General features: G+C 39.9%; 1 protein-coding gene across 3 annotated transcripts; it reads left to right on the forward strand.

Annotated features, from left to right (window-relative positions):
- Positions 1–912: 912 nt before the first annotated feature.
- On the forward strand, positions 913–16,816 carry armh4 (armadillo like helical domain containing 4). Of its 3 annotated transcripts, none has more exons than XM_088089209.1 (9): positions 915–1,138; positions 3,863–4,314; positions 4,441–4,767; positions 8,447–8,833; positions 10,201–10,350; positions 10,484–10,642; positions 11,694–11,725; positions 12,752–12,886; positions 12,998–16,816. In XM_088089209.1, exons 2-9 carry the CDS (start codon positions 3,882–3,884, stop codon positions 13,070–13,072), a joined length of 1,698 nt encoding a protein of 565 aa, XP_087945335.1. In that variant the 5' UTR covers positions 915–1,138; positions 3,863–3,881; the 3' UTR covers positions 13,073–16,816. The 3 variants fall into 3 exon arrangements, with proteins under 3 accessions (XP_087945333.1, XP_087945335.1, XP_087945334.1); XM_088089208.1 differs by having other exon boundaries at positions 916–1,138; positions 12,752–12,901; XM_088089207.1 differs by having other exon boundaries at positions 913–1,138; positions 3,863–4,767; positions 12,752–12,901.
- Positions 16,817–18,463: the final 1,647 nt, after the last annotated feature.

Consider the following 18,463-nt stretch of genomic DNA (forward strand, 5'->3'; position numbering starts at 1 on the left):
ATCTGTCTTTCTTAACCTGATCTGTCAGTATGATGTTGCCTCATTAATGACTCAGTTTATTCAATTTACACTGATAAAACAATGTTTAACTCCTTGACCAGTCCCTCCATCCCAACCCAATATTTGCAAATTTTTGGTCAATTTCCTGTTAAGTTGCTCACACCCTTATTTCCAGCTTTTTCAAAAGAAATCAAGCTGCTCAGGTTTTAAAGGGTTAACTGGAGGTGGAGGAGCTGTCCATTCAGCACCACCAGGAGCCTCATTTGACCCCTTTGGAAAGACACTTTTAAAAAAGATAAATGAATAGAAGCACTTGTCTGTAAGTCAATGGTGTGGTATGTCAGATAAATCCTGTAGTTCTCTTATATATCTGCTGTATCCATATTTCCTGTGTATTCTGGTTGTATTCTAGTACAGAGACTACTGAGAAATAAATATGTATGATCATTATAACTTTGCTTAAACTATAAACAAAATTATAAATTATAAAGTGGCCCAAGACTTTAACACATTATAGTATTCATTATTATTAATTTTATTTTAGCACTTCTAGGTATTTTTCTGTTTTGGTTTGTTACTTTTCATTCTTTATATTTATGTATTTATTTTGTGAATATCAGTCACTTTTTTACAGATTTCTTGCAATTTTTAATTTTTTTTTTTTTTGCTCAGGTTTTAAAAGCTTAATTAGAGGTGAAGGAGCTGTCCAATAAGCACCACCAGGAGCCTCATTCGACCCTTTGGGAAAGACAATTTAAATATATATACTATATACTATATACTATATACTATATACTATATACTATATACTGTGTATATACATATATATATGAGCGACTGGTTATTGAACAAGGAATAGATGCACTTGGCTGGAAGTCAATGGTGTGGTGTGTCAAACAAATCCTGCAGTTTTCTTGTATCATTTGGTGGCAGCACTTGAGAAGCGGGCGGACACACGTAGAGAAGACGGAGACTTCGAGTCAGTGACGCCGAGCTGCACAACAACAAGCCTCTCCTTCAGCTTCCACACTTGACTACATCCTCAGTTTCTATCCGAGCGAGCTGCATTTTATTTTGCACGCTGCAAAGAGAAGCTCTGCGTCCTCCGGGCTCAGCGATCCGTCATGAACTCTGGGAGGTATTTTATTTTTAGCCTTATGCCACTTTAATTGTTGCCTCCTGTGCATTTCGCTCCCATTGCAAGAATATGACGATGTGGTGCGATTTAAGGGAATGCATGCGAGGATTAGCTCCAGTGTGGAGATTATGTGATTCAGCACCGCAGTGTGAATTTGTTTACAGCCCTTTTTGTGTGTTGTCAGGTAATAGACTGCACTGTATTGATCACAGCTGAGGTGCGCAGGCTGAAAAAAGTGGGTTGTGTTGTGACATTGTTGGACTGAGGCATCATCAAAGCTGGATGATGGTTTGTCTGAGACTGAGTCAGAGAAAGGGTGTCACCCTGTGAGCACCAGACGGGCTGTTTTTATATCCTCCTTTTATCCATCATTGATTGATTATTAGGTGATTATTGCTGACACGTCATGTGAGGCAAATAATGCACATATTGTTTGTTTTTTTAATCCAGTTGAGTGTGTGATAATGCGCATAATTCTGTTTGAAAATTTGCCCTCTTTTCCCGGGAGATGCAGCTCTGTGTGGTGTAGAAAATGTAACATTCATGGATCCATCTGTAGAGGAGAAAACCTGGTGCTATTTATAGCTGAAGTGCGGAGGGGTGCTAAGGATTGCTGTGTCAGATTCCCACTCTCTCTCTCTCTCTGTTTGTCACTCTGCCTTTATGTGAGTGTGTGTGTGTGTGTGTGTGTGTGTGTGTGTGTGTGCCCACATATTCTTCTGTTTATACAAAATGAACACAAGAGTCTGAGATGAAAAGGAATTTCACCCAAATTATTCAAAAAACGGTGAAACTGCAGCATCAAAGCGAAGGCAGACAGACACGCAGGGTTAATCCTGTTCTCTGTGGTTATCACCGGCTATATGAAGTTATGAAAAATGCAAAAATACACTTTGCATTCTGACCTTTTAATCTGCGGCTGCACACTTTTGAAATGTGCCCTGTCACCACGGGCGGATTATGAGACTATGGGCCCCGGGGCACAGATATGAGGGGCCCCACCACCTCTCCTACACAGGAACAACACACACTGAGTTTGAGGCAGTTTTGTTTCCCTTAAAGGCTTTTTATTGTGGCTTTTTTGTTTTTTTGTCTCCTCGTAGTTGTTTTTTGTCTCTTTGTAGACACTTTGTGTTTCTCTGAGGTCAGTCTGCCCGTTTTGTGACCATTTTGTGGCTTGTTTTGTGTCTCTTTGTGAATGCTTTTTTGATTCCTCTTTTGTAGTCATTTTGAAGGTAGACTTATTGGTAATTTTTAAACCAAGTTTGAAAAACAAAATGCCTTTTGTCCTTTATCCTGCTACATCTTTGGAGTTGAAGGGTGAGCGGATCAGGATTTGAAATCAGCAGCTACTATGAAGATTCTATCAGGTTGCTTGATGATGTTGCCGCTGATGGCACCATTCAATTCCTGCAGTGCATTTTTTGAATTTGCATCAGAGTCTTGTGTCCAAATGGCTCCCAACAAGGTCGTCCATTCAGTGCAACAGCTTGACCTCGGATGTTAAGGGGTTAACCACGTCTCTGTGAAGTTGTGCGCAGAGCAGTCTCTGATTTCCCGTTGCTGAATGAGCCTGAATTGCATCTCATCCACTTTATTCTCCTGCGACCGGACATTAGCCAGAAGAAGGCTTGGTAGAGGGACACATCTCGGTCCACGTCAGGTCAGCCTTGCCCTGATGCCAGCTCTCCTCCCTCTCTTTGTCCAGCACTTTTGGTTTTGAGTCTCCCCTCTGGTCTGACTTGCCGCTCGGCACATGCTACCGGTAGGGATCCGCTCACGGTCTGATGCCTTCAGTCCAAAACCCACACAACCTTTCCTGATGTTGATAAGTGCTTCTCTATCGTGGAAAAGTCATGCTTCAGCAGAAGGGGTCATGGTGTTGAAAAAATAGAAAAATATAGCAGAAAAGTAGCATCTAGATGCATGTCCTGGTGGTTCCTTTGTGTCTTCTTGTGGCTTTATTTGTTTGTTTGTGGTCACTATTTGTCTCTTCTCGGCTGTTCTGCCTGTTTTTGTAGTCATTTTGTGTCTTCTTTGTTTTTTTTCTCTTTTTGTTGTTTTTGTCTCTTTGTGGTTGTTTTGCCAGTTTTGTGGTCATTTTATGTCTCTTTGTGGTTCATTTTGTGTCTCTGTCTCTTTGTAGTCATTTTGTGTCCCTTTGTGGTTGTTTTGCCTGTTTTTGTACTTCTTTTGTGTTTCCTTGAGGTTCTTTTTTTGTTTGTAGTCATTTTGTGTCTCCTTGGTTTTTTTTGTTTCCTTGCAGGTTTCATTTTTTCTCTGCAGTCACTTTCTGTCTCTCTCTGCGGTTGTTCTGCCTGTTTTTGTGGCCATTTTGTGTCTCTTTGTGGTTGTTTTTTTGTCTCTTTAAAGTTGATTTGTGTCCCTTTGTGGTTGTTTTAGCTGTTTTTGGGGTCATTTTGTGCCTCCTTGCGTGTTTTTTGTCTCTTCATAGTAGTTTTAAGTCTCTTTCTGGTTGCTTTGTGACACCTTTTTCTCCCTGTAATGTTTCGTGTGTCTGTGGTTGTTTTGCCTTAGGCCTGTGCCCTATAGGCCTGTTCAGTAATCCATCCACACCCGCAACTTACTGTCGTCCAACACGCCGTCATCTCTGCTCTGTCTCTCTGTCCACATGGGTGACAAAGCGTTGAAGTTGCAGGCAGGGACTGTTCACACCTCAGTTTATGCTTGTTAGCATTCATCATTTGTGCCCCCTCTCTGCAGGCACTGAGACGAGACAGAGATGCTGATGTCTGGGACGCTCCATCGCCTCCTCCTGGCTGCGACCTGTCTCTGTGTCTATGGAAACCCTGTCCAACTCCGAAACTTCACCCCCACGCAGGACTGTGACGGGCAGTGCGCCAGCTCAGGAACAACTGTCGGGTCGACGCACGCTACAGACGTAAAGCCTGAACCCTCAGACACAGAACATGACGGGACCGACCTGATGCTGAATGTAGGCGCAGGAGGAGGGGGCGGCCCACATGGACGACCTGAGGGGATAGCTGCGGTGACGCAGACAGGAAACGGGGACAGCCTTGATGGAAGATCTGGGCCGAGTGAGGCTGCCGGAGAGGCATGGAGCCAAAGAAGCGGGGGAAAGAAGATCGACGGCATATCTGAGATGGGAGACGCTCAAAGACAGACAGAGACGGATTCGTCTGTTGACCCTGAAGGTAAAAAGGAGGACGCACCTGCCATCAGAGAGTCTCTGTTCAGTCCTACAGGTGGGAGAAAGCAGTTGGACACAGTTGTGGGTACCACAAAGTTGACTCCGGGTGTATTTTTCATCTCCTCCACAGCGTCACCGCAGCTGAGCATCACAGGCAGGGAGGACAAAGACCAGAGTGGAACAGATCCACCTGCTTATGGAGACTCTGTCCAGGACAAAGACCCAGAAACAAGCTCCACAGAACCTCCAAATTCTGGAGCACCAATCCAGAAACTGACCTCCCACATGCCTCCGTTGTTCTTTGTCTCTCCTCGGACCTCTACGCATTTGTCAGTTTGGGGCCACGATGCAGCTACCTCCCTACCAGACCCGCTGTTACCTGAGATCGGGCCAAACCTGATGCCCAGAGAGGACGGACCAGAGAGCCTGTGGACTGAGGCGGCGAGGCCCGGTGGAGGTGAGTCCGAAAGATTTCAGTTAATGTTGGAAAATGGCAGAGAGGTGACGAGTAAAGTCACAAATTTGATGACTTCAGAATTGAATTGAAGACAAAATAAAATTTAAAAAAAGCCTCATAACATGACTTAAAATGATTTGATCCTGTAAGACCTGGATCTAAATCAGTTTCCCTTTGCTGCGATTTAGACACCTTTCACAAGTATCAACCCTTTGAAAACCCTTCTTTTTAAAAAACATAAGGGGGAAGGCAATGAGCAACTTAAAAAGACATGTCCCAAAAATTAACAAGAAAATAGCAAAAGGTTACAAGAGAATTACTTTAAAAATAAGCAAAAATAAATGAAGGAATAAATAAATAAACAAATATATAAAAGCAATTTTAAAAAACTAAAAACATTACCTGAAAATAAGCACAAAAGAAAAGTAAAAAAAAAATAATCCCTTATGTTGTAATGTAATCCCTTATACAACATACCCAAATTAACTCTTTAACCCTTTGAAACCTGAGCAAATTGTCTTGATTTTACTCAGACATGGGAGACATGAGGAAGAAAATGTTAAGAAAACAAAAAGTACAAGAAAATTACCTGAAAATTAGTAAATATATATATATAATTCCTTAAGATAATTTAAAATATCTAAATATCATGATATTTAGCTATAAAACAGTTTTTCCTTAGCTTTTTTTTTCTTTCCTTGGACATTTTCCCCAAACGTTTTGAAAATAAGTTTCTAAAGCTACTAATTTCTTGCATTTTGGCATCAAGTTGCTTACAGACTTTTTTCCCATCGACATCAATTTACTTGTGCTGCGTTCACCTTTCACAAGCATTTAACCCCCTGAAACCTGAAAAACAAAATCAGACACCTTTTTAAAACATGGGAAAAAACACAATGAGCAGCTTAACCAGGAGTGTCTGTCAAGAAACTTAGTTAGAAATTAGTAAAAGGCGACCAAAAAGAAAAAAAACAGAAAATTAGCCAGGGGTGATCATTTGAAAATGCCCAGAAAACTACATTTCTGCATCAATTTTGTTTCTTTTTTTTAAAAAAATTATTGTAACTTTTAACTAATTTCTTGCAAATGTTGTTTGGCTTATTTTCAGATCATTTTCTTGTGACTTTTCGACTAATTTCTTACAATTTTTTGGGCCATCTCTTGATAAGTTGCTCGTCTCTTCTTCCCCTGTATTTTTTTTTGGACAGAAACAAGCCAATTGGCTTCGTTTTCAAAGGGTTAAGACACACAGAGTCCCTGGTGTAACGGGGTAAGTTAAAGCTCTGCAGTCGTTGTCACCCTGAAAGGCTTCTTTCCACAACAGGCAGTATTTTCTGGCTCGCTGGAGTTTGCAGGGTTTCAGGAGGCTTCATTAAAAAGTGAGGCGGAAATGAAAACGACACGTCGCAGCGGCAGAGATTGCCTTTGATGATTGCCAAAGAAAGGCGCCCGCTTTTCCACGCTCCACTTTGAACCCCAGCTGGGACCCGTGGCAGTCTAATTACTTTCTATTCCTGACTCGAGCCAGGAAAAAAAATAAAATAAAATAAACGGGAACACACACACACGCACACACACTGCATGGAAAGGGCTGGTGGCAGGGTGTGTTATACAAGTCTTTGGAGGATTCAACCTGTCTCTCTCTCTATCTATACACTCCCCAAACCTCCTCTCGTTCCTCCCCACCCTTCACACTCCCAATCCAAACTATTGTAAAGAAACAGGCAGGTTATTATTCAGGGCGCAGGAGAGGGAAACGGATTAAAGGAGTCTGTCTGAGCCAATATGTGTTCCTGCCGTCCATTTGGGGATCGTCTGTTTGATGAAGCTTCCTCCCAACAGAAAGGAAACTCACAAAATAACTCCATTCCCAAAATGGCATTATGTAAAAGGATTGCAGTCTTTATAAGCATTTTTCAGCCTACTTCAGAAACGCTTTGGACTAAAGGGAATGCCGCAGAGATATGCAGTGACGGTTTCTCCTGTGACAGCCCCCTCTGTGGTCGTCTCTTATCTATAAAAGAGCTGTTTTTTCAAACAGTCCTCCTTTCATTGTGTCTTAGCTGCACCGTGAACTCAGAGTGCTTCTGATGAGAAAAAGACTGCGTGTCCAAAGAGGTACCTGTTTCAAAGAGCTGCATCCTGACGTGAATACTTCAGAGTTATATGCGCTGGATACAGTTTCTGCTTTGCATTTTGGCTGTCAGCAGAGTTTTGTGCAAAGTAACTACCAGCTCCTCCTTTGTCTGCCCTACTTTAGTTAACCCTTTAAAACCTATGCAAATTGTTTTGATTTCTTTCAGTAACATAGGGGGGAAGGCAATGACCTACTTAACAAGACATGACCCAAAAATGAGCAAAAAATACCTGAAAATAAGCCCAAAATAGGCCCAAAATCAAACAAGAGAACGGGCCTACCAGGCACAGTAGTGCAAAGAGTCAAGAGTCCCTCTGGACATCAACTGCAAAATGTCAAATTAACACGCACTGGACAGAGGAGACTCAAAATGACCATAAAGAGATGCAAAATGATCACAAAGTCTGTGTCTTGCTCCCATGAAGGAGAGGTGGTGGGGCCCTTTGTATATTTTTGCCCAGGGGGACATTATCTCATAATCCACCCGTGAGCTGGGAGGGTGTCTCACATTATGTTTTGACACTTTGTAAAGACAATATCATAAATAAACATGGTTTTATTATCGTTACTCACCAGGAAGCAGAGCTGCAGCCAGCTCTGGATGAAGTACCTGTAGGTGTAAACTGAATAAGGCTCAGACAAGTCCTTGGTGATCAGTCTCATGATCCACATCTGCAGCTCGGACTCGTAGCGGACATTTCGGATGCCGTGGTTGTCCTCTGCCGCTCGGCCGGGAGAGCTGCTCAGGTCGAGCCTCGAAGCTACACAGAAAAACCTCAAAGAGATGCAGACGAACTGCAAAGAGACACAAATTAACTACAAAAACTGTTAGAACATCCACATAGATACAAAAAACAATACAAAGCAACAAAAATACCTCAAAGACAAAACAACCACAAGAAAACATAAAATGAAGAGAGACAAAAATGACTAATAAGAGACACAAAATGACAAAAAAGAAACATAGAACAACCACAAAGAGACATAAAATTACTAATAAGAGACAAAAAGGCCACCAGGCAAAAAATGACTTAATTCAAAAAGGCCAAAAAGAGACACAAAACGGCTAAAAAACAAAAAACAACACAGCCACAGAGACACATAATAACTAAAAAGAAACACAAAACAGCTATAATGAGACACAAAATTACAAAACAGCCAAAAGGAGACACAAAATGACTAAAAAGAGACACAAAACAGCCAAAAGGAGACATAAAATGACTGAAAGGAAACACAAAACGTCTGCAAGGACACACCAAATGACTAAAAAGACACATAAAAAGTGTACAACAACTACAAATACACATAAAACCAACACAAAGTTTGTGTGTCTTGCTATGGTGTAGGAGGGGTGTGGGGCCCCGTGCATGTCTGTGCTCAGGGGCCCATTTTAAATGATTTGAAATGATTTCAGCTCTGTTACTCACTGAGTTGGACCGAGCAGGGAAAAATATTTTTTACCAGAAGGTCCAAACAGTTCTGCTCTTTGTGAGTGAGACACCGCGCTGCGTGTCCTGACCCTCAGTCTGTCTCTGATCACAGTGGACACTGCGGTCCCGCCGTCTCAGGATGAAGCCACGGAGGGCACCATGTCATCAGAGGCGCTCCCTCTCATCTTCGAGCCTTTTGAAGACGTCACACCGGAGGCACCAGAGGCAGCGGCGGCGGTCACTCTGGTGCCCGGCAGCGCTCAGCCTCCTGCTGCCATGGCGACCGGAGGAATGCCTCAGTCAGAGGTGGACCTGGACCAGCTGGTCACCGTGGAGACAGACAGCGACGGTCCCTCGCACGCCCCACCCCTGCTGATGCCAGACTGGACGTCACCGTGGCAGACGTCCGGCGGGGAGCTGCTGGAGCCGATGGGCTCCTCGGGTCCGTCCGCGTCACAGCGGCAGACCGGATCTGAGCCGGACGATCAATCTGAGAGAGGTGAGAGGTGACGAGGCAGGAAGTGGATTAATGAATCTCAACATAATATTACAATAATGATTAAACAATTAACATTACAGTCAGTTACAGTTAACATAATAATTGAATTATTTGCAATTATTTACAATTATTGACATAAAGTACAGCACAATACGTCACCAGTCCCAGCTGCAGTGTAGTTGTCTCTTGGTCGGACATTAGTATATATTGATTAATTAATTTTTTTGACAGGATTTTACACTGTGTTTGTGTTTATTGGAATAAAGGATTGAAATAAAAACAACAGCCCATACCAATAAGAGTAAATGCTGTTTGAAGAATATTAGCCGTAAAAACAGAAACAATAGTACTAATAAAAGAAAAAAAACATTAAAAGAACAAATTAAAAGATATGATCAAATACAGACAAAAACAGATGAATTTAAACAGACAAATCCAAATTAAAAAATGCTTAGAATTAAAAAATTCAGTGTTTTGTTATTTTATCATGACTTAATCTTTTTTTCTACAGCTCACATTTACCTCCTACCACTCTGAATAATTCTCAAAGCAGATCATTAGATTTCAAGTGTTTTACAAACATAACTGGTTTTCCATTATGCTAATCTGTTATGAGAATATGCATTTAAAAGGGACAGTTCACCCCAAAATCAAAAATACATACATTATTCAAAGCCCTGATGAAAACTGGCAGTGGTCGAAACATTTTTCATGTTATTTAATGAAACTAGAAGGCACTCGACTTGAGGAGCTCAAAGCTCCAAAAATATATTATATATTAGTTAAAAATATATTAAAAAAATATATTGTCAATACAATGTCTCTTTCCAGAAATCCCGACCTGGTTACTGAAGATAATCCACAGACCTTTTTGTGAGCAATTTTCTGTAGGAACTAATTTCTTTCCATCAAACTACATCATTTACTTGTTGTTAATCTTGTTTTTTATCCCCTCTGATGTGACGCTGTCTTCTTATACTATTTCTCATTTTTATTTATCTTTTATTCTTTAATTTTAAAATTGATTAATTCAGTACTTTAACTTCATTTCGAGATCTGCCTACTTTATCACTTTTATTCCTTTTATTGCTGTAATGTTGTTTGACTGTTTTATATTATTATTATTATTATTATTATTATTATTATACAGTGCAGCAGCAGAAGCAGAGTTTTTAGTGCAGTAGTTTGTAGTTTGCGCCTGTCTTCTCTGGTTTCTGGTTTTGGGAGAGAGTAGCTCATGTTCACAAATGGAAATAACATAATTGGAGTTGTTAATTTTGTCGGTGTTCCACTTTTAAAATGAGCCGTGAATTGCAGCTGCGGTTGTGCACGGTGTGTGAAAACCTCCTGTGATTTGGGACGTGTAGGTGCTGCGAGGACACCGAACCTTGAAGACAGCTTGCCCGCTACCAGCCCCTCCCTCTCATCCCTCCAGCGTGCTATGACAACGGTAACCATGGCAACCCATCATCCGGCGCACAAATCCAGATTGGGGCTGGAGGAGATGGAGTCTGAGGGTAAGATGAGTTTTATCACCAACTGAAAGGAGAAAAAAAAAGGATTTCATTTTAATTAGCACATTCTCAATTTCTTTTTTCAGCCATAAATGTGACGCTGAGTGGAGACTTTTTTATTTCGTTCTTTTCACAGAGGAGCCGGATGAAGATGAGGACGATGAGAACTCGGAGGAATCGGTGGAGGACGAGAGCGAGGAGGACCTGACAGAAACACCGAAAACATCCTCAACGCAGCCTCCGTACAGCCTCATCCCCCCGCCTCCTGTCTGGGTTCAACGCAACCAAGGGCTGAGTACGCCAAAATATGAATCATCTTTTTTACTGACAGAGTGTATTTAAGGGCCATCATCCATCAGCTGCCACCAGGAAGACAATCAGAAACGTTAACCCTTTGAAACCTGAGCAAACTGCTTTGATTTCTTTCAAAAACACAGAGAAGGCAACAAGCAACTTAACAAGACACGGCCCAAAAATTAGCCCAAAAGTAGTTAATGGGTACAAAAAAGCACCTGAAAATAAGCAAAAGATAAAAGTAAAAAACTAAAGACCTGATCCACCCTGTTGGCGAGACGCCTTGTTCGTCTAAAATGTTCAACCTCCTGCTCACACGGTGGTTGAAAGACATTTTATTGTCCATCAGACCGCAGAAATTTAGATTTTCCCTGGAAGGTTCCCTTCATTATTCTGAAAAGATTTAGAGATCTAAATTATATTATACTTTATATATAATATAATATATATATATATATTTTTCCCCTGCCAGGTTGTGATGACGTTGAGTCTCATTGTTTATTTGTTTTTTTATTTTGCTTTCTTTTTTGTTTTATTTTTCCCCCAATTTGATCGCTTTATTTTTGAGTCATTTTCATCCAAATATTTATTTATATTTTTTTGTCTTATGTGTGTTAATTATTGGTAATTTTAGGGTAATTTTGGGGTTTTGTCATGATAGTTGCCATTAGAATGCTTAGGTGCTCTGTGATTTATATAACTTGTATTGTTCTTCTAACAAAAAAATATTTATTAAAAAAGATCCTATGTGTATTTGTACTTATATTTAGTTTTTGTGGACACGTTCCCTTAGTTTTTTGAAATTCCAGGTTATTTTCTTGCCATCTTTTACTAATTTCTTGTGACTTGTGGAACGTTTCTTGTCAATTTGCTCATTGCCTTCAAAAGAAATTAAGTCAATTTGTTTAGGGTTCAAAGCGTTAAATAGCTTGTAAAAGTCATCGAAACGCAGCAGAAGAAAACTGATGTCAATTCAGGTTTTAAAGGGTTAAAAATACAACCATAAGAGATGAACACTGCTGCTTTTCTGAACCTCTCTTCTTTTCTGTCAGTGCGGAGCTGGGTAGAGCTGATCAGAGAAAAGGTAAGACTGCCCCCTGCTGTCCTTGAAAAGTCCTTGATGTCCATCAGAAAATGTCAGTTTACTGTTTTTGAGGATAAAGCTTTTTTTAAAAAAACAGGACTTATAATATAAAAATATTTTCTCATCTGATAGACTGCAGAAGTCAACTTTCTTTATCCAGGAAAATTAGCTGCTACTATTTGGGACAGGGACATAATCATCTGTATATTTTACCTGATAAACTTAATATTTATCATATATTTATATTTATGGGCAAAGAAACATCTTCAGTGTAGACCTTATATAACGAAACGGGGGGGGTATCTCTAGGAGGATTTTTTAGAAACAGCTACACAGATAATTTTAAAGCTTTATTTATTTATTTATTTTAGGTGTGGTTGCTATGCAGTTAATTTTTAGAGGTTGGATGTATAAAGCCAGGTTGTTGGCTACAGCATAATAAACATAAAAGATGTAAAAAAAATAAATAAATAAAAAGAGAGAGATTAGTAGATGTAGAAGTTCTTTAAAAAAGCTAGGGAAAAATGTCCTGTTAACTATATTCATAATTATATATTTAAATTATTTTTATAGAATTATTTTAACTTTTTTTCCAGGTCATTATTTGCTTTGTATGTTTTTGTTTTACTACTTAACATAACTTAACTACTTAATTAGTTTTGGTTTTATTTTTGGATTTTTTTTTTTTTTTTGGCAAATATTTAAGTAATTTTCTTTTACTTTTCACAAATTTCTTGCTAACCTGTGGGTTACTTCTTTTTTTTTTTTGTTGCTTATCACCTTCTTCCCATGTATAGAATAAAATAAATTTGGCCAGGTCTGTAACTTGTAGCATGTTTTGTGTGAAAGGATTAAAAAGCCCGTCCCATGTAGACACCTGTCCCAAATATCAGCCTGTGAAGTTCAGTGAGTTTTATCGTATATTTTAAACGTGGCCTAGATTTGGGGTTAAAAAACAAAATGACCTATCTGGAACTTGTTTAGGCCAAAACTATATTTTGACCTCTATTTTTTCACCCTCATCAGGCAGGTTATGTGTCCGGGATGTTGGCCCCTGTGGGCATCGGCATCACCGGGGCCCTGTTGATCGTCGGCGCCCTCTACAGCATCAGGATGATTCACCGCAAGAGGAGGAACAGCTTCAAACACCAGAGGAGGAAGGTCAGGCAGCCAGAGGTCAATACCCCGCTCGTACTTATCGCTCGTCATTATCCATCCCGCTTGTTAACCAGGATCAATGCCGTATTGATTACGTTAATTCTTCCTCCGCAGCAACCTCGGGAGCCGGGGACCAGCCGTCAGGACCAGGCCATGCTGCTGGCCGACAGCTCCGAGGACGAGTTCTGACGAGGCCCGTCTGGGCTCCTTTTGTCTGTGACCAACGGCTGACGCTCCCGTAAAGGAGGCTCGGCAAACACCCCCATCGCTATGACAACCGCATCTCCCATCACCCCGGGCTGTTTGGCTCTGACTCATCTGATCCACAGAGAGCGGCTGGGTAGAGGGCACAGTTTGCACAGGCTGCACAAAGGTCAGCTTTGTATCCCCCCCTGTCTAAAATGTGAGCACTTTTCTGAATGTCGTCAGGTGATGTTGACTCTAATGGCTCGGCGGGGCCGGCGTGATGCACTTTGACATAAAAACATAATATTGCTGCTTGTAAAAAAAAAAAGAAAAAAAAAAAAGAAACGCATTAGCAGGGTATTGGCAGGATGAAAGTGTTGCTGGGAAATTGTAGAGTTGAGAGAGAGCTGGTTTTCTGTCAAGTAATTAAAAAAAAGGGCTGTAGAGGAGTTACATAACATAAACAATGTAAATACTGTATGTAGCTGACTGTGTCAGTCGTTTTAGTGTACATAAAGTTTTATTTCTTGCTTCACATCTAGGCTATTTAAAGGAATCGTTCAATATTTTGGGAAATATGCCTTTTTGCTTTCTTGCACGCCTTTTTGTTAGCAGCCAGCTAAATAGGAGCGTTCCCACAACATTGACTAACGTTACCCACAAGTTGCACTAATGTTTTAAAGAAAACGTTTTAATCTAATGTTCAAAGAAAGTTTTAAGGATGTTTGTCATTTCAAATAATGTTCTTAGAAGGTTAAATGTTGGCGTTTTAACTGCAACATCCTGAGGATGTTTTGGTGAAAGATCAGAGAGCGCTCCTCTATAAAACATTCCCACAACGTTACATGAGAACACAGGAGCAACATTTTCAAAGCAGCATTCAGAACATGTTATTGAGGACTGGGAATACCCTTTTTTTATGAAAATGCTATGTGATAACGTTTTGGTTTGTTTTTTTTAAAAAACAAAAACATTTTTAAAATGTTTTGATGTTTATAGCGAATGTTACCCAAACTTTAAGAAGAACATTCTGACGACTTTATTCTCGTCAAATTTCAACTTTTTTTTCTCTCGTAAACGTATAACTTAATTCTTATAAAATTACATTTTTCCCTTAAAATTCTGACTTTTTTTCTAGTAAAATTACGATTTTTTTAAAAAAAAATTCTAACTTTATTCTTGGTAATTGTACGAGTTTGTTCTCATAAAATTACAACTGTTTTTTTCCCCGTAAAATTATTACTTTATTCTCATAATATTCCGAGTTTATTCTCAGAATATTACTACTAGCTAGCTAGCTGTATTTTTTTAAAAATTTATTTTGATAATATCTAAAAGCTTCTCCCCTTTTCAGTTCATTTTTTGTTTCCTTTTACTAGTGTTTTGCCATTTGTGGGACATTTCTTGCCAATTATCTCAAATATTTGTTTCCCATGTTTCTGAAAGAAATCAACCAATTTTCTCGCGTTTAAATGCTTGTGAAAGGAGCCTGAAGACGGCACAAGAAAACTGATCTTCCAGATGTTAAAGGGTTAAAAGGGAAACCGGGGAACAGACAGCACGGATTCAAGACGCTAGTCAGCCGGTTAGCACATTAACAACGAAACCTGATGTTGAAAGAACAATTTGTATTTTCAGTAAACCAACAAGAACACAAATGAATCCAAAAACTTTCTGCTGAAGAAAAAATAAAAATAATCTTACCTGATGTTTGTTCTAATCTCAGGCCCTCTTTCCTCATTTCTGCTTCTCTTCTCATTCGCTGATGTGCTCCGTCGCTGATTCAACCTGCTGAATTGGCCAAATGAAAAAAAAAAAAAACGTTGATAAGTGCTTACGCCGAAAACTCGGTGACAGGCGTTCACCCACTGCCCGAAATATGGCCGACTGTGGGTTTGGTGTGTCAGGGCCTTCCTTCTGCGGTGGTTGGACAAACTAAAAACAACATAGCTCCATGACTTTGCAGCCCAAGGCTAAGTTACAGCCTTGTTTTTGAGTGCGTACACTTTGATAAAAAAAAAGACAACAGATTACGTACCTAACAAGATGGCGTCCCCGTCCCACATGGCGTGCCGTACCTTCGCATTCTCTACAGATACACAGAGTAAACTCAAACTATTTTAAGAGAGTGCAGCCCAATAGCCAGAAAAAAATGTTCATATTGTACATTTTTGCAAACAATGTGCATCATTTTGGAATAAAAATTAATTGAAACTTTCTCAGAAACGCTGTAGTGTAGGTGTGGTTGGGTTTAGGCATGAAAATAATTCGGTTATGGTTTGGAAAAGATCACATTTTGGCTTAAAACACCCACATTTGACAGTCCAAAAACTGCTGAAAAGGCAGGTACAAGTCTAAGAAAAATGTCCCCTGCTGGGAAAAAAACAGCTGAAAACTTGGGTTAATAAAACGCTAACTCGTCGTCAGACTGGTGACTTCTGAGGCTGCATTTCGGCTGATGAGTTTGACCTCTTCACACAGATTTTGCTCGATATTTGGGCGAACAGAGATGCTGCTTTTTCATACTGGAAAAACCAGCCTCTTGCCATGTGACACACCTGCGCTCCGCATCCTGATGATAAAAGTAAGCTCGTATAAGTCACTTTAGAGACGTTTATATGCTGCGTACGAAATGTGCAAAAGTAACGTATTTATGGTTTGCAGAAACGTACAATGTCAACATTTCGTCCCGGGAACAGAGAGTGACAACAAAGCGACGTGAACACATCAGGACGGTTCTAACAGAACATCCAACAGTGAAACCTGCAACGGTTAGCAGCTACCTGGCTGCCTGTTTTCTCCTGTCGTCTTTATGCTAAACTAATCAAAGCAGGAGAACGCAAACTTCTCCTCTAACTCTCCACAAGAAACTGAATTATGCGTTTCCCAAAATGTTGAACTATTTTCCTAAAGCAAGATTTCAAACACATTTCAGAAACTTCCACATACAATTCATTTGAATTAATGCTTCGTTTAAATGTGAATTTTGTGGAAATGTAAATGTTTTATTCAAAGCCATTTGTTGATAAAAGTTACTGTGAGAGACGCACATACAAATACCATAATCCTACAAAAGTATGTAGCATAAAACAGATTTTGATGTAAAATATAACTCTGATATGAATTCATTCTTTTGCGAAGTCTTTTTTTGTTGTTGTTTTTTTTAGTGCATGACTATTAGGTCTATTCATACACACCCTGCTGCAGGATTTGTCTCGGGTGAATGAAGTGTTTCTGTTGGCTGGAAAAGCACAAACATGAAGACAGAAGGCAGAAGTTCATATATTCACGTTGTTTTTTTCCCTGTTTGTTTAAACCAGCTCATTTTTGCACAATGGTGGTTTTTGTGTGTTGACCTGGTTCAGATAAGGACAGATAAAGGACACGCTGTGCCCGACACATCCGGCCCAAAAATGTCACAATGCTGGGCTGTGATGAGACGTGGTCAAATCAGGTCATTACGCTTTAAGAGAAAGGGGGAATCATTTAATAAAATTGTATTTTCTGTAATTCTGAAATAAATATTTTGACACTACTCCTTCAAGCCATGTTTGTAACACCAGTGACGATAACACAAAGTCTCGTCTTTTGTTCAAAGAAAATATATTTTCCGTAACTTCATGAGCCATCTGATATGCTTCGTGTACAATAACTGCCTGTTTATATGCAATAATACTGTTTTAGGTTAAGTGTGATGTAAAATAGTGAACACTTTTATGATGTGATCAAATAAACAACTCTTTTAGATGTCTGATTGTGACTCTTTCTTGCAATACAGTTTAAAGGGACATTTCACTCCAAAAATCCAAAATACATATTTTCAACAGGAACATTTTTACATGCACTCTGGGAATGTAAACGTGTTTACCCATTTTGGGGAAATGTTGTGGATCACATAGGGAGGTGGTCGGGTACGACGACACGTGAATCACCTGCCTTTTGGCGGAGCAAACAGCAGTGCAAAATATATTGAAATATGACTTTGTTGTGATGAATGTATGAGTGACACAGCTGCTCGAGTGATCCTCAGATTTTGGAAAAATACATTTCCTCCAGATTTTGAAAAATGGAAGGAAGCTCTGTTAGAAATTGTGTCATATGAACACGTTAGTTGGGGTCAGTGGTGAAGTTGAAAGGTTTGAGAGGTCGTGGGCAGGGTTTTTTGTTTTTAATGTCTGCAGCATCTTAATGATTTGGGGTTTAGTTGTAGTTGGTAGCTAAATTACTTTTTAAAATCTAAGAATGTAAGCTACCAGAGGCCGATGGATATGTTATGATATATATGAACAATACTGTCGGTTTGTTTATGTTTGACTGAATAAACAAATAAGAATTTGAATTATCAAAGAAAAAATACATATTTTCTTCTTGTTTGTTGTGCTGTTCGTCAGTGTGGATTGTTTTGGTGTGAGCTTCACAGTGATGGAGATATCTGCCTTCTCTACTTTATAATAGACCCTGATGGATCTGTGCTGGTGCTCAAAGCACCAAAAAATACATTTGAAAAACTCAACAGGAATATCTGTCAGAAATCATGACCTGATTACTCAAGATAATCCACAGACATTGTTGTGATCAGTTTAAGTAGGAAATATAATTTTTGGAAAAGATGCTTGTGTGCTGAGCTAATTTTGTAGTGTAGTGACACCGTCAGCTGATGCCGTGATCCGTTCCCCAAAGACGTTTTCCCATTAGAGTTCTCAATCTTAACCGGAGCGTGATGGGTACCAAAATGCCAGATGGGTCTAACCTGGTTTAGGCTGAAAATGTGTGCGGACACATTGTTTTTGAGCATCTCGTCCCTGCAAAATGACTTTTTATACCTTTTCTGCAATAATTTGTGGTGAAAATTTCTTTCTGTCCACGTAAAAGTCTCCTGCTGCAGCTTTAATGGGACACGTCTCCTGTGCCGTCCAACAGTCTACGTTTCAGGTGATACAGTTGGCAGGTGTAGTTCATTTGAAATTAAATAGTTCCTAAAACTGCTCACAGGGTATGTGTGTTTGCCTAAGCAGGCACGTCCAAAGTCCGGCACAGGTGCCAAAAGTGACCCACAGACGGATTTTAAGCAGCCTTCAGTTTCGGACACACCTGATCGTGAGTAATCAGCTCATGTTTCCTGGATAGAGACATTGCTGTTGAGTTTTTGAAATTATTTTTTAGTGTTTTGAGCACCACAAGCTGAGCGCCATTTGATTCAAGTATCTTAGAGAGAAGGCAGACATCTTTACCGCCGATATTTCAACACTGGGACACTCAACCCAAAACTACCTCGACTGATAAGTGGCACTACAGGTAAGAGGAAAGATAAGTATTTCTAATTTTAGGATGAACTGTCCCTTAACGTGTGACTTTTTTAAATGTAAACCACTCCAGACAGCAGACAAGAGAACG

The sequence above is a fragment of the Plectropomus leopardus genome, chromosome 16 (assembly GCF_026936395.1).
Source record: "Plectropomus leopardus strain MGB_pleo_1.0 chromosome 16, ASM2693639v1, whole genome shotgun sequence".
Classification (NCBI taxonomy): Eukaryota; Metazoa; Chordata; class Actinopteri; order Perciformes; family Serranidae; genus Plectropomus; species Plectropomus leopardus.

Bases quoted from the DNA above. Each gene is read 5' to 3' on its own strand.
- armh4 (XM_088089207.1), top strand. From the start codon at position 3,882: ATGCTGATGTCTGGGACGCTCCATCGCCTCCTCCTGGCTGCGACCTGT. The intron at 4,768-8,446 runs GTGAGTCCGAAA...CTCTGATCACAG, and splicing joins GGCGGCGAGGCCCGGTGGAG to TGGACACTGCGGTCCCGCCG. The intron at 12,902-12,997 runs GTCAATACCCCG...CTTCCTCCGCAG, and splicing joins GGAAGGTCAGGCAGCCAGAG to CAACCTCGGGAGCCGGGGAC.